Source organism: Pteropus alecto, unplaced genomic scaffold, assembly GCF_000325575.1.
Source record: "Pteropus alecto unplaced genomic scaffold, ASM32557v1 scaffold88, whole genome shotgun sequence".
In the NCBI taxonomy this organism is placed as follows: domain Eukaryota; kingdom Metazoa; phylum Chordata; class Mammalia; order Chiroptera; family Pteropodidae; genus Pteropus; species Pteropus alecto.
The window spans coordinates 2,410,036-2,424,384 of record NW_006494611.1 but is presented as its reverse complement, the minus strand read 5'-3'; the positions used below and the strand labels follow the sequence as shown (position 1 = coordinate 2,424,384).

At 33.5% G+C, this 14,349-nt stretch overlaps 1 protein-coding gene and 1 pseudogene across 8 annotated transcripts in view; one reads left to right on the top strand and one right to left on the bottom strand.

Annotated features, from left to right (window-relative positions):
* Nucleotides 1–14,349, bottom strand: part of KLHL24 (kelch like family member 24) — a 35,904-nt gene that overhangs the window by 20,198 nt on the left and 1,357 nt on the right. For 2 of the 8 annotated variants that reach the window (XM_025042304.1, XM_015599957.2), the window contains exon 2: nt 3,846–4,826. In XM_025042304.1, the coding sequence (XP_024898072.1) occupies nt 3,846–4,765 (920 nt within the window). In that variant the 5' untranslated portion in view covers nt 4,766–4,826. Of the gene's footprint in view, nt 1–3,845; nt 4,827–9,688; nt 9,750–11,126; nt 11,179–13,974; nt 14,315–14,349 lie in introns of those variants that run through there. The other 6 variants (XM_006925766.3, XM_025042303.1, XM_015599953.2 and 3 more) reach the window with 6 other exon arrangements.
* On the top strand, nt 11,789–11,909 carry LOC112474217 (annotated as a pseudogene).

Here is a 14,349-nt window from a genome sequence, read left to right as displayed (position 1 = left end):
ATTGTTCTTAAGTTTTATTCCTTCTATGATTGATCTCCACTGTTTTCTCTCCATACACCCAAAGGTTTACAACTGTCAGTGCAGATTATCAAAATTTCCATGCTCCTGGATGCATCTTAAGGTTTTCTCTGTCATTTAAGAGACATGTGGGTATATATAGGTAGAATATCCAGTATGGATTGAGCTCTGGAGAATATTTAACACAAATAAACACTAAAGAATTATTGGCTGATGTGAAGAGTATAACCTAACTGTATGTACTGTGGTGGGATAAGGCTGTCATCACCCTAATCAGGAATTAATCTTTGCATTGCTAATGGTTAAGACAACCAGATATGCTGTGTCTCCTAAAGTGATGCATCACCTACCTAGGATGAATTCTAGTCAATAATATTTAACTGGTCTTTATTAAGCTGAAGCTTGCAGAGCCAACTTCCAGTTTCCAGGAAACACAGCTAAATGCAGCTAAATGACACCATAAGGAAGCAACCAGACTAATACAGAAGGCAGAATATTTTTCCTGGACCATTTGCCCATCAACAAGTCAGAATCACAAAAAAAGAAATTGTTCTGTAATAAGACTTCATGGAAATAAGCAGATGCAATGAATGATCCTGGACTGGATCCAGCTACATTAAAGAACAGTTTGGGAAAGATGGGGGAATTTGAATATAGACTGGGCATTAGATAATATTAAAGAATTATTATTAACTTTAACTGTGTTATTATTTTGTCTATATTATTTTTATAAAGGTGCATCCTTAAGTAAAAAATATATATAAAATTTCAACATTGGCTGAATGAATAAATGAATGAATGAAGGAGAAAAGTCTGGGCTGGTGACATAGGTTGATAGTCAACAGCATGCACAGTAATTAAAACAATGAGAACAGATGAGATCACCTAGGATAATATATAAGGCAAGACAAAGAGATGTGAACCAAAGGGACTATAAACATTTCCAAGACTAGATATAGAACCATCAAACTGAAAAAGAGCAGCTGGAGAAGTAAGAGGACCATGAGGAAAATGGTACTCCACAAGCTAAAGGAAGAGAAGATTTCAAGAGGGATTAAAGCAATTAGTAATGTCAAACCCTAATGAGAGATCAAGCTGGATAAAGACTGAAAAGAGGTGTCTAGAAAATAATAAAGGTCAGTAACGACCTGAGAGGAGTTTCAGTAGAATGACTGGAGCAGAAGTCAGAGGAGTGAACTGCAGTTGAAGTGGAGACATCACTCCTTTTTCAAAGAAGTTTGGAGTTTCTCAGAAAGATGAGAACCTGTACAAATAATACACATTGTTCAGATAATGAAATTGCTAGTGATTGGTACTAATGCGCAGTAACAAATGAATGAAAGACAGAATATAGGGACAGAAGTTGATGGTAGAGTTATAAAATAAAGGATTCCTCTTTACATTCCTCACGTAATGCCTACATAAAATATCTGCCATTATATTTATAATAGTCTGCAAGTTCAAAATAACTATATATAGTTCGTTGTTTTTTCTACTTGTCTCCTAAAGAAAGGTGATATGTGTTTCACTGTATGGAGTGAATTGGTCCCCTTAAAAATTAGGTGTAAAATAAATTTTTGTAAATCAAATAATTAAGTGAACCAGGAAAATTATTTATTACCTAACCTAATTACCTTTAGGCTACAATCTGATTTCATTCAGGTTGTACTTTATAAATAATATTTAATAATAGATGACTTATTTTGATTTTACAACATATATCCCTTGGTCACTATTCTATCCTATGAGATATGCAGGATAGGTATTATTAGCACTGTTTGACCCCAAAACATTCTTCTGCTACAAGGGGACTCTGGAAAAATGCATGATTTTCCCCTTGAAGAGATTGCTATATATCCAGAAAAGTTCTGGAACAGCCCCAAAGCTGTTTAGCTTTCTTAACACATTTAAGAACCTTGGTCTCTCCATATTAAGCTCAGCCTGTCTCTTAACAGTCCTTACAAGAGAAAAAGAAACTTAAAAGAAAAATCCACATATTTACAGAATAAAATCATTTGTTTTTTGTCCTTGGTTAAGAGACTAAGAGTAAAATATTTTATATTTCCTAGAAAACACTTATTTTTTTTAAACTAAAGTCAGCTGATTTTTTTCATTTTGTTGAGATGCAATAAACCTAAGGCAGCTGACTTTGAAGAAAAAAATGTATTCTAACTGTAATGCAAAGAGATATTACATTAATTTTTTTGTAATAATAATTATGCACTACTGTATCCAATTTATAAAAAGTTCAGATTGTCAAGTACTGGGGGTTTTCTTATAGTGGGTCAGACCTACACTATACTATATAAATAACAATAGCTAATAATTTTTAAGCACTTTCTATGCTGAGTACCTTAAGGATTACTGTATTTAATAGTTTCCACGATAAAATTTGTAAAGTAAGCACACTATCATCATTCTCATTTTACACATGAAGAAATAGATTAAATTTTGCTATATCCAAAGTTGTAGATTTTAGACATGCTATCTCACAATATGCTTAATTTTAATCACACTCCAAAACAATAGTATTCAAAATTAAAGTTAAAAATGTGGTTTGAGAGCTATGCTACAGCATATTCACGGGAAAAATGGAGATGGTATGAGAAAATAAAAATGAACACTAGTCTCATAACAATGTGAATGTATTTCACACTATTGAACGGTACATTTAATATAGTTAAGACAGTTAATTTTTTATCTTTAAAAAATTATTTTATCACAATAAAAAACGCCAACCTTAGCTTTGTTATTACTGTAATATTTCTCACAATAGCCATTTCTTATTTATTCACAGTAAAAAGAGAGTCCTCCCTCGGTATCCATAGGTGATTGGTTCCAGGATCCCCTTGGATACCAAACTCCGTCCCTTATATAAAATGGCATAGTAGTAGCATATAACTTATATTTGCATGTAGGCTACAGCAGGGCGTGCCTACATGTCACTTCATTCACGTGAATTCACTGGAGTCCTTGGTGTGTGGCAAATTCAAGTTGTGCTTTTTGGAACTTTCTGGGATTATTTTTCCCCTCATATTTTTAATCCATGATTGAATTTCGCATCTGGCGACACAGAGGGCTGACTGTATGTTTAATACTCTTCCTTCTTTTATTAAGGCATAGAGATTATTTTTCTACAGTTTGAATTAAAAATCTATAGAAGTAACCCACTGTAAGATACATAGTACAATCTTAATTGCATTCCTACCCATATAACATAACAAATTTTCCAAATTCTGTATATCGTTTTTATCAGAAAAAAAATTTAAAATCAAGATTGACATTACATACAGTAACTATGGCAATGAGAAAAGATCTGAGGCTTGGGCTTTACATCTGAGAATCTACTCAATGCCTACCAGCTTACTTATTTCACCTCTATATTTCATGTTATTTATTAGGAAAAAGGTTAGCCTGTGAATGCGCAAATTGTTTTTTATAAGTCGAGGCAGTCCAAAAGAGGCTATCAAAGTCTTTAGCTACTTTACATCCAAAGACCCTCTGGAAAGGAAAATGGAATGGTTTGGGACCCTACAAAGGTTACGAGAAATTAGTAGAAACATGGAGAGACATGCAGTTTCAAAGACCCTTTGTAAAATCCTCTGATAGCTCAGAATAGCAACAACAAAAAATGCTATTGTTGAATCTAGTCTTCATTGGAAGAGACATTGTAATGATTTATAGAATTCGAAACAAATCTTCAATTATATAAATCCACATGTAGGCAGTACATATAAATGACTACACTGAGATTACATTCAGGTTTAATAATATTCTTAAAACAAAAACTTATGTTATATTGTAGTTAATTTGCAAAGTCTTCTCACCTTCGTGGCCTAGTCCTTGGGGACATCATCTCATTCCCAAGTATGTGGTACCGTCTTGCTTCATGCAACAACTGATAACACTCAGGAGAATTCTGGATCAATTGGTCCACCTCAACTGTTTGAACGAAGTAGTTGGGATGCAACAGAGGGAGTCTCACATGTGTCAGAAGCTCATGCAATAGTGGTCTTCTCAGATCAACAGCACGATAGACCCAACGCATGACAGCTTCAAAAACCATCTCCTCTTTACCAATAACAAGTTCGTCGCTACAAATATAATCAATAAGTTCATCTTTGTCAAGCTCAAGAAATTCTTCATGCTGAGACACATCCTCAAAAGTCTGCAATGCAAAGGTCTTGCATTTTGTGAAGAGTGTTTTGAGTGAATGGGTATCAGCAAAGCGCTGGATTCCTAGGCAATTACAAGGATCAAGCTGCTCCTCTAAGAACTTGGCACATGCATCACGGAGAACACTGATCTGAAAGAGGCTTGATGTTTCAAAGAGATATTGTACGTTCTCTGTAGTGATCTTCACCTTTCCAGTATAAACATACTGCAAAAAACATTCCATAGCTTCAGCTAAAATACCATTGATTTCAACCAACATTTCTCGGCTTTCTCTGTGGTCATTACAAAACATAGCTCTGAAGTAACTACTACAGGCTGAGAGAACAGCTCTATGGCAAGGAAATTCTTTTCCTTCCACACAAATGATAACATCTGTGAACAAGCGGCTATCTCGGAATTCATTAAATATCTGGAGTATGTTTTCAGCATGGGATGATCCAGAAGAGAAGTCAAAAAACTCACGGCCTGTCAGGGATTTAGGGTCCATTTCAAAAACTTTACGCTTAGTTGCTGGTGAATCACGCACCCCAAGATCCTCTCTGTTTAGTCTTCGTCCCAATATTAGGACCATTGTTACATCAGTTGACTATATTATTGCTGAGAAATGACTGTTAGGGATCTTCTTAATGTGGCTAAAGGTAAAAAAAAAAAAGTGAAAACATTTCAATATGCAAAAAATTCAGTATTCGAATTACATAATTTCATTTTGATGTAACACTACAACAAAATCATTAATATATGTCATACAGGGTATAAAACACTATTTCATTTTAATAAAATTTTCATTTGCACAATTAGAACAGTGGGGTAATTTGCAATAATACTCCTTAATCCCCCCAGCTGTACTCTGTGCATTACTAATAACCTTGTCTTCCCTTTTGCACAGCTATGTTTCATCCACTGACTGTATAATCAGAATACTGTAAGACACAGAATTCGACTACATTCAGAATCCTAGTGTTTATTATCTTAATACAGTGTTGCTAGAGAGGAATTCAGCTATATCTATCAATAGCCTTTAAGAACATGTATAGTTTGACCAGTAAGTTCCTTTCTAGCAATCTATACTAAGAAAATAATCAGGATATGTAGAAAGATTTATCTATAGAGATATTCAATGCTGTTTTAATAAAAAGTACTTAAAGCAATCTAAATGATCTACAATAGGGGATCAGTTAAACAACAGTACATCTTAAGGATGGAACATAGTCTATGCAGCCATTCAAAATTATGTAGACTATTTAATGACATGGGGAAGTATTAACCAGATAGTAAGTGAAAAGCAGATCATAAAACATATGCTAAAAAAAAAAAAATAGAAAAACTTACATATCAGTGTATTTAGGAACAGGAAAAAGAAGACATTTATGTCAAAATGTTAAGTGACTTATTTATCTTGTTTTTCTCTATTTCCCCCAAATTTCCACTATAAATATGTAGTACTTCATTTTTAGTTCTAAAATGTATGTTATCTATGCTCTCCTCCCTTTCACTAATCAGAAACATCCCTTAAACATCCCTCAGCAGTGACTATTCATAGGTAACTAATAGATTGAGGCACTGGACTATAGCTATCAATTCTCTTAATTTTTACTTTTAAGGTTGTCCTTCTCCTACTCTCTTTTCACATCTCCATAAGTTGATATATGATCCAAAATGCATTTGTGATTGGCTTAAGAACACTCAGATTAGCTCTCAAGTATTCCCATGCTCTCAGAATCTCATATACAGTCATTTCTAAAGGTCTCAGGTTCTTCCTAAAATATTCCAACAGATATTTAAGCCTAACTATGGTAGCATGAAGAATAAACTGCATACATTTTTTAAGTCCTTATGTGACATTATGGGCAAGAAAACATGAAATAACAAAATCAAGAAGTAACTCATTCTACTATATGTACTTTATATTCCTATTCTGATTTTTATTCTCCTTTTTCAATAACTCTGACCCAGATTTCCTAGTTCCAATATTCACAAGATACTGCCAACTTTCGTCAATTCCCTCATTGAGTTTACTCAGTTTTGTCACTTTCATCACTATCCTCCTCAACAAATTACTGTATGCTAATTATTATCAAAATACTGTGCTAGGTCTGTGGTTTAGAGATATAAGATAACTGCTTATGAGGGTTTAAAAAATATAGAGTCGAGACAAAGCACATTCACAAAAAGAAAAATAACAATATATGGCAACAGAGGCAATATGATGCCACACTGGTATGGCCAGCATAGTTCTCACTTAAGCTACTATTAAATGCTTTTAATCTCTTCATATAAATTAGTACTTACTCTTCCCGAAGTTCAGGTGACAGGATTTTCCTTGGGCATATGTACATCGGTCTATCCTAATTGTTTAGGGAAAAGTACCTGGCTGGTAACTACATCTGAAGGATACCTAAATGCTTCCATTCTGTACAGAATCTTTTTCTTTTCCATTCCTCTCTCCATGCCCCAATTTTGCAGGTAAAGTCAGAAAAAATTCCAGCATTTCATCAAATGGAATAAAAACAAGTAAAACAAATATTCTTTTTATCTGGGATCACTAGGTGGGGATTCAGAGACAGTATGTTGATAGGGAATCCCTACTGAGGGCATGTGGACTGTGCTGATTTAAAAAATCTTACAATGACTGAAGAATGGTTATTTTGGTCCCCTCTAAGAATCCTGGCAAAAACTGAGGAAGTTCTTGGAAGTCTAACATATTAGGCTTTAGGAGCTATTAAGAGCCAAATCTGTATCTACTAATTGTGTATCTACTAGTTTGATGAAATCATGGAGGCTGTATTCCTTATATGCCTTAAAAACCAAAACAGAACAACATTACTCTTTATTTTTTGACTGTTTACCATGTAGCTGGAACTTTCTAAACTCTTCATATGGATTATTTATTTAATTTAATCCTCATAACAATCCTATGAGGTTGTTACTATAATTTAAAAAGCTGGTTTTACAGCTATAGAACTTCATATACAGGATTAAGACAGATTTTTCTAAACAAGCAGGAACTATTAACAAAGTGAGTAAAAGACCGATAAACTTTACTCCAACATCGAAATTAAAACAAACAACAGAAAATTCCAAGTATACAAATACACATACAAATTTATTTTCTAAATGTATAACAAGTTTGTAATATAATGAAACAGTGGAAGCTCATGAAGAAAGCTTATTTAAATGAACACATACAAAGTAAAAATAAACTCAAGAGAATGCTTGTGAATGGCTGATTTTTGGAGCAATGCCAATAAAGTTACTGCCAGATAGTTAGTAAAATTAGTTTCTATTAAATTTGAGGGACTATTTGTCTATACATGTTATGGTCCAAGTAAGTCAGATTTTGAACTGTAATCTAATTACACTTTGGAAATTTTGGGTGACAGATTTGTCTGAGAACAAAGTAAAGCTTCATTTTGTTAATTAATGAATATAATTACACCTGAGTTTAAAATATTTTTATTATTTGTTTTAAAATTTATTAACACTAACCACCACCAAAAAAAAAAAAAAGGAGTATCTTCAAATCTCTTTTAAGATCTTCCTGATTACTTAGAGAGTTCATGTTTGCCTCATTGTAGCTCATCCAGCTTTTTGGATTATAGTTGCCCATATATATGGGTTAAAAATCTTAAATTCATTTATAACACATATAATCACTTCCAAATTCCAAGCTCCCATACATGGACAGTAGCATGCATATCAAATATGCTTTTAATCTGAAGTTATCTCAATAACAGTTCAATACACAGAAACCTATCCTCTACAGAAGAGAGAGCATTACTATGTCTGAATGTCAATTTTTTGTTGTTGAAACTGCAAAAAGTTCAAAGCATATAATATCATAAGTGATAAACATTCAATTATGATAAATATAAACAAACTGGTGATATAAAATACAACCTATATTTTAATATTAATGCTTTACTAATCTAAATTCAAACTATGGTTGAATTAGAGACAAGTCAGCTTCCTAAATCGAGATCTTATTCTTCAAATTAGCTTATTTAAATTTTTATTGCATTTCAGGTTCAAAAAAATTTTGCACCAACTATTTTATTTTGACTAGTGATAGAATTACTGGCATTAATGACAAAATTCCTGAGCTTTCTGCCTCCATACATTTTTGTTTTCTCCATGTTTAAGTGAAAATGTGTTCTGAATGCAAAACAAATAACATGCCGCAAGAACTGATTTTCTTTTTGGATAAAAGGGACAAGTAAGAAAACACAAATGAAAAGGTACTCTGTTTTCTGTATCCAATAATCTTACTGTATCTGGTATCTCCCTGTATCTGACAAATTTGAGGGTAGCATATAGAGTGAGTGAAGTGTTAATTTCAGGCTGATTAAAACTTTATAGGAGTTAAAGGTCTGTCTTTTCATGCTCTTTTCTGCCCCTTATTCTCATAGCTGGTTCCTTAATTATTGATCAACAAGAGGTCTTCCACTGGTTTTACCTAATGTAAAATTAAATATCCTAGATTAGAATAGCTATAAAATCACCTGCTATTACAAAGTATTCAACATGACAAGATATTTGTTTACTGCTTTGTTTGTAGGAGAGACTCTCTCTTAGACCTGGGCTGTTCCCTTCCATGCAGCTTCCGCCTGGCTTTTTAGACATTCTCACTTTCTCTGGACTTTCTGAGAACTCTCCCATTAACCAGTCTGCACATGAGCACAAAACATAAACTCTTCCTAGACAGAATAAATGATCTGCACAGGAGGGTCTTAGAAAGATGAGAAGTCAAAGTTAATCTTTTCGGCTTCTAGATGTAATTTATTAGCCTTTGTTTTCCCATGTTACAAAAATGAAGTATTTTAACTAGTAATGGAAAAAGTAAGCAATTAATTAGGCATCTCTGGACAAAACAAGAGGAAAATGTTTGTTCTCGGAAACATAATTATGGAAAGTTGTATCTAGGTAAGTTTGTGGATGCAAGGATGATCAGACTGCCATGTCAATGGCTGACCAATAAAGCCACACGATTTGTCTAGAAAAGCTAGTATCTCTTTTTCTCCCTCATTTCTTCAGGAGCTTTATTCCTGGAGCTACACTGTCATGTGAAAGAAAGATTTTTCTGGTTAAGGATACTCTAGGGTTTATTTGCAACTGCAGAACTCACAAATGTTGTAGACCTAGCTTCTGATTGCTAAATGGATTTAAAATTACACGTTTTTGGCCTATGCCCCCACCTCACCCCCCTAAACAAAAACAAAAACAAAAACAAAAATGAGGAGATAACTTATTTTAGTGTCTCTAAGACTAGAGGAAAATGTAAAAGAGGGACTAAGGATAGCAAGAACGAGTAAAAAGGAGTGGGTAAATACTTTATTTAGTAATGGAAATGACTGTGACACTGCCTTCCTTTATGATCTTGAGGACAGAATTATTCCCTGTGACTCTGACTGGCTTAAATGACCACTGGTTAAAGAAAAGAAAATGGTTTGAATTCTCTAATAACAATGTTTAGATAGTTTATAAACATTATGAATACCTTTTTAGCATTTGCTTGATCAAAACTCCAGTCAAAATATTTGTTGTTTTAATTTCCAAACCTAAAATAAATGGAGAACAGTAACATAGAAATCAGATACAAATCACTTCACGTATTTACTAATACGCTGAAAAAGTTTTTAGTAGAGATTAGTTTCTGACTGGAAGTTTACTTTTGCATAGAAAATCATTATCAAATAACAATTCCGTAAAGCAAATTAATAATTTCACGCTATTTTACGCTATTAGTTTCATTATTTATCAACTTCTTTACAATTTTACCCTGAAATAAGAGTTTTTGAGTGAAAGATGAGTAAACAAATATTTGTGTCAACAGTAAATTAATGGTGGCGTTGAGATGAGAAAATACATATCCTGTGATAATTCTGCATTGGCTACTTGAAGAGTGTCTGGTAATAAATATTTCATCTGAGTTTGGAGCCATTAAATAATTCTGAGTTGGTCTATCAAAAGCGAATAGTTTAATTATTATGTATCAGATAACAATGGAATTAATTTCAGAAAATCTTAAGTATTCTGGGTAATACATGGAAAAATTCATTTTTAATCCATAGTTATCTATATAGAGTATACAGATTATCCATATAGTCTCCAAGCTTATTAAATGATTATTTTTAATCTTTTAATATATAAACGCATGCTTCTTCCGCTTTGTTGAACTTTATGTACACTTAGTACTTATAGAAACCAACTAATTCAATACAATTTCTCTTCTTTCTTTCTTTTTTTTTTTTTTTTAGTGGAAGAGGAGGAGAGGAATGCTTAAGGGAAAATACTATTAGTACCATGAACTGTGCACAGAACAGCAATTATATTTAAACACAAGTGGTTCTGGTTTCTTGCCCAGATCTATAAATAGAACTCATAAATTCTTAACAAGTTTAGGCAAATTCAAAAAGTTGATCCTGAAGACCAAGTTATGGACTACTGATTTTTTTCTACAGATGTACACAAAGACACATCTTTATACCCTGATGATGCTATAAATGTTATATGTTTCTTTACTTGTAGAAGTCAGTCTAATTTGTATGCACCCTCAGTAAAGAATATTTCAACTTGGTCAAATTAGGGGATTGTTAGTCCTAGCTAAGTGCTTCTTCCCAATGGACAAACAGATCCTGAGCCAACACAGAGATTCAGGTCAATTCAAGAAATAATTTTGGAGAGCCTACTCTCTGTCTGGCACTGAGGTCACAAATATTAGACTCTGTGGGATTGGCTAAGATTAGAACCAAATAAGAACTCCAAGACTGATATTAAAATAGATTCAACTCCTCAGTATTTCCCTAGCAGGAAACAGGTACAAATTGGAATGGATTCTCTCATGACTGATCTGGTCTTAGAATTAAACTTTAAGGAGTAGAAGGGCAAGGCAATTCAAATGGACATTTTCTGCAGGGCTTTTAGGTAATACTTACCAACCTAATAGGTAGTAAGGACAAGGGACAGAGGAGGTCAGTGTACAAAGTCCTAAGGAGATATATAATATCAGAATTGATTAGAGTGTAGTTGTACTGCAACCAAGCTTATTTTTCCTTCAGAATGCAGGAATTCGATACAAAGAAAGTTACTATCAGCCTTAAAGATAGTACAGATTAAGGAGGGGTTTATAAAGACAAATACCAGAAAGCAAAGGAAACCAACAACATTTTGATTAACATGGTCCCTACAACCTGCAGTAGTGAACTGACACATGCTATGCTCTACACTACTTCATTTTCTCAAATTTAAGCTTGAATGAAGAGCAACATAACAGACAACAGACTAACCAAGAAGAGGTTCATCTTTAAAGATACATAGTAACTCAAAAGAAGGAAAGCCAGAAATAACTGCAACACAGTAAATCCAACTAAAAATTGTATTTAACCTGGTACTATATAAAATCAAGCAGTTTTTATAAATTTCAGATATTTTTGCCCTATTTTCTCAAAAGCTAATTTACTTATTTGAACCATTCTATTTAATGGCCATTTTAAACAATTATAAAACTTACACTCTTAAAATTTCAATTTAAAGCTTTACTTGGAGCAATGGTTCCTGAATAAAGTTTTACAAATGTAATACTTAAAATCCAGGCTTCGTCTACGGCCATGCCACCCTGAACACAAGTCCGATCCAGTCTGATCTCAGAAGCTAAGCACCATCGGGCCTGGTTAGTACTTGGGTAGGAGACCACCTAGGAAGACCAGGTGTTGTAGGCGTAAAAACAACAACAAGGGACTGTAAACTGACAAGGTCCTTGCAATTTGTGAGGTCAACCAAGGGTTGCCTTGCCTAAAAAAAAAAAAAAAAATCCAAGCTTCAAGATGCTATTTTTGACATTTCTAATTTCTTAATGGAATCATCAAGAATATATTTACCTACTTAAGATATCAGAAACAAATGAAAACATTGAATTTATCTTTCTAGAATGATAGCAAATAGTGATTATCGTCTGTTTACTAGAACCACAAATGGTCAATACATTAAGACCTCGGTTAATGAGAGAAAAAGAAATAAGAGGTATCTGATGATGAAAAATTTAGGAGTGCTAAACAATGTCTGACTAAACCATACGATTCTATAACTAAAAAAGAATACTATTTTTTCCCAAATCACAGAACAAAAAAAATTTGAATTTCTCCATGCAGTGTTTCCCTCTCTCTTGCCTTAAAACTTTTGGTTACTAATATTCCCCAGCCCCTAAAGGAAGAAAACAAAATTGTTAACCATCAAACATCATATCTGGTATTAAGCCATCCTATTGAGACTACTCATGCTTCTGAGTAGACTAGACATATAAACTTAACATCACTGGTTTTATCTCACTAACATGTTTCTTTTAGGTAGTTAATGCATTGTTTTATTTTGAAATCAAAAGACCTATATATATATATATTATAGTTATGCTTTCTGTGAGCAAAATTGTTTTTGGTTCTCTTATTAGAATTAATTAAATTTGCAAGGACACTACCCGGTGCTTTGCCACTTGAACAAGTTTGAGATTCAGTATTTTAGATGATTTCTCGATGTATGAAAGCATTTGCAAGTCGTGATTTTTATTTTAGTGGTGATACAAATTATTTGCAAAAATAACTTTTAGAGACAACTGAGTAAAGAGTAAATCCTAATTATATTTAAATACAATTTTAGTAGATTTTGAGATATGCCAAGTAATGAATTTAGGCAAAGTGACAAACTCTTCAATTAAAAACATTAGTTTAGCTATTGTTTTTAACAGAATAGGGTTTTAAAATGTCGATGGTTGTCAAGTGGCCACACACTCTTTGTATCAGTTACAACAGAAATAGAATCATACAAAATGTATTTTTATGTACTGTACTTATGAGGATATTCTCTTTACATTTTCCATTATACAGCCCATACCTATTTATTGAAAAAGGATGCCCCAAATTTCTAGATAAAAGTGTATATGAAAATAACTGCAGCCATTCCTTAATAAATAACATTTATTTTTCATTAGGCTTGACCTTTGGATTTTAATGAAATGGCAGAAAACAAGGAAGTTAAAAGGAAGTTTTCTGAAAAAGCATTAAGGATTTAGGAACTTGGACAAAAGCCAGGAAAGTTTAAATTAAATCTGATAGTCAGCCCTAACTCAGATAACTATTTCTTCTTCCTGTTTAGAGACTAAGTCACAGGCTTTCTCTCTGAATAAGGAGGCTTTTGAGAGGTCGTTTTATTATTATTTTTTAAAGGTTAGAAGTTTACATTTTGTACTTATTTAGATATGTTAAAAGCCCTGAGCGCACAAGTGATAAGGCAGTGTGGGATCACAAAAGCTGCTCCTCCTCGTGTAGTCATCTCCACTTCAATTTTAAAAAAATATAAAAATGCATAACCAATGAGAACCGTTCATATTCAATTCCTGCTTCACCCAGGGGGCTCAATCTACCTCCTACAGAAATGCATTAAGTTTTGGGTGAATTCCTACAGATTTACAGGACAAGAAAATCTGATAAGACCCAAGTACCCTATTTCTATGATCTCATGAGATCAGGAAAACCTCATCTTCAACCCACTATGGCTAAAAATATCTTGAAGATTTTATTAGTCACCTTAATTTATAATTTTAAAACAAGACATTAACAGTTCACTTACAAATTCTGAATTACCACGGGGATTAATACCAGGAAAACAACTCATCTAAATCGGGGTATAGAAGAATCTATACTTTCAGGAGGATATCCTGAGGCCACCTTTTTTAGGAAATCTAATTTTACAACTTAGTCGGCAAGATGCAGATGTTAAAACGATTTTACGTACCCAATAAAAATCAATCTCAGCTGGTGAACCTTAACAGTCTGTAGCTGCAAATACTAAGACGTGACTTTTTAAAAAAGCTGCTCGAGAGCGTGATTAATGGATAAAATCCACTAAAACTAACTGTGACTAGTCACTCCCTCTAGGTGAATGAGGCACCCTAAAATGTGGCGTTATGGTCCTAGCTATCTAAATCTTGTATACAGAACCTGCAAGAACAAATTCACAAGAAGATTTCCTTCCCATTATCCTGGCAGATAAGGCGACACCAATTAAACCTGGCTAATTATGAAGTCCGGGAGAGCGGGCTGCTGCTGCTGTTCCCAGCGGGCGCAGAACTGCTCCAAAGCTGGGGCAGAAACCGCGGCGCTCACGCAG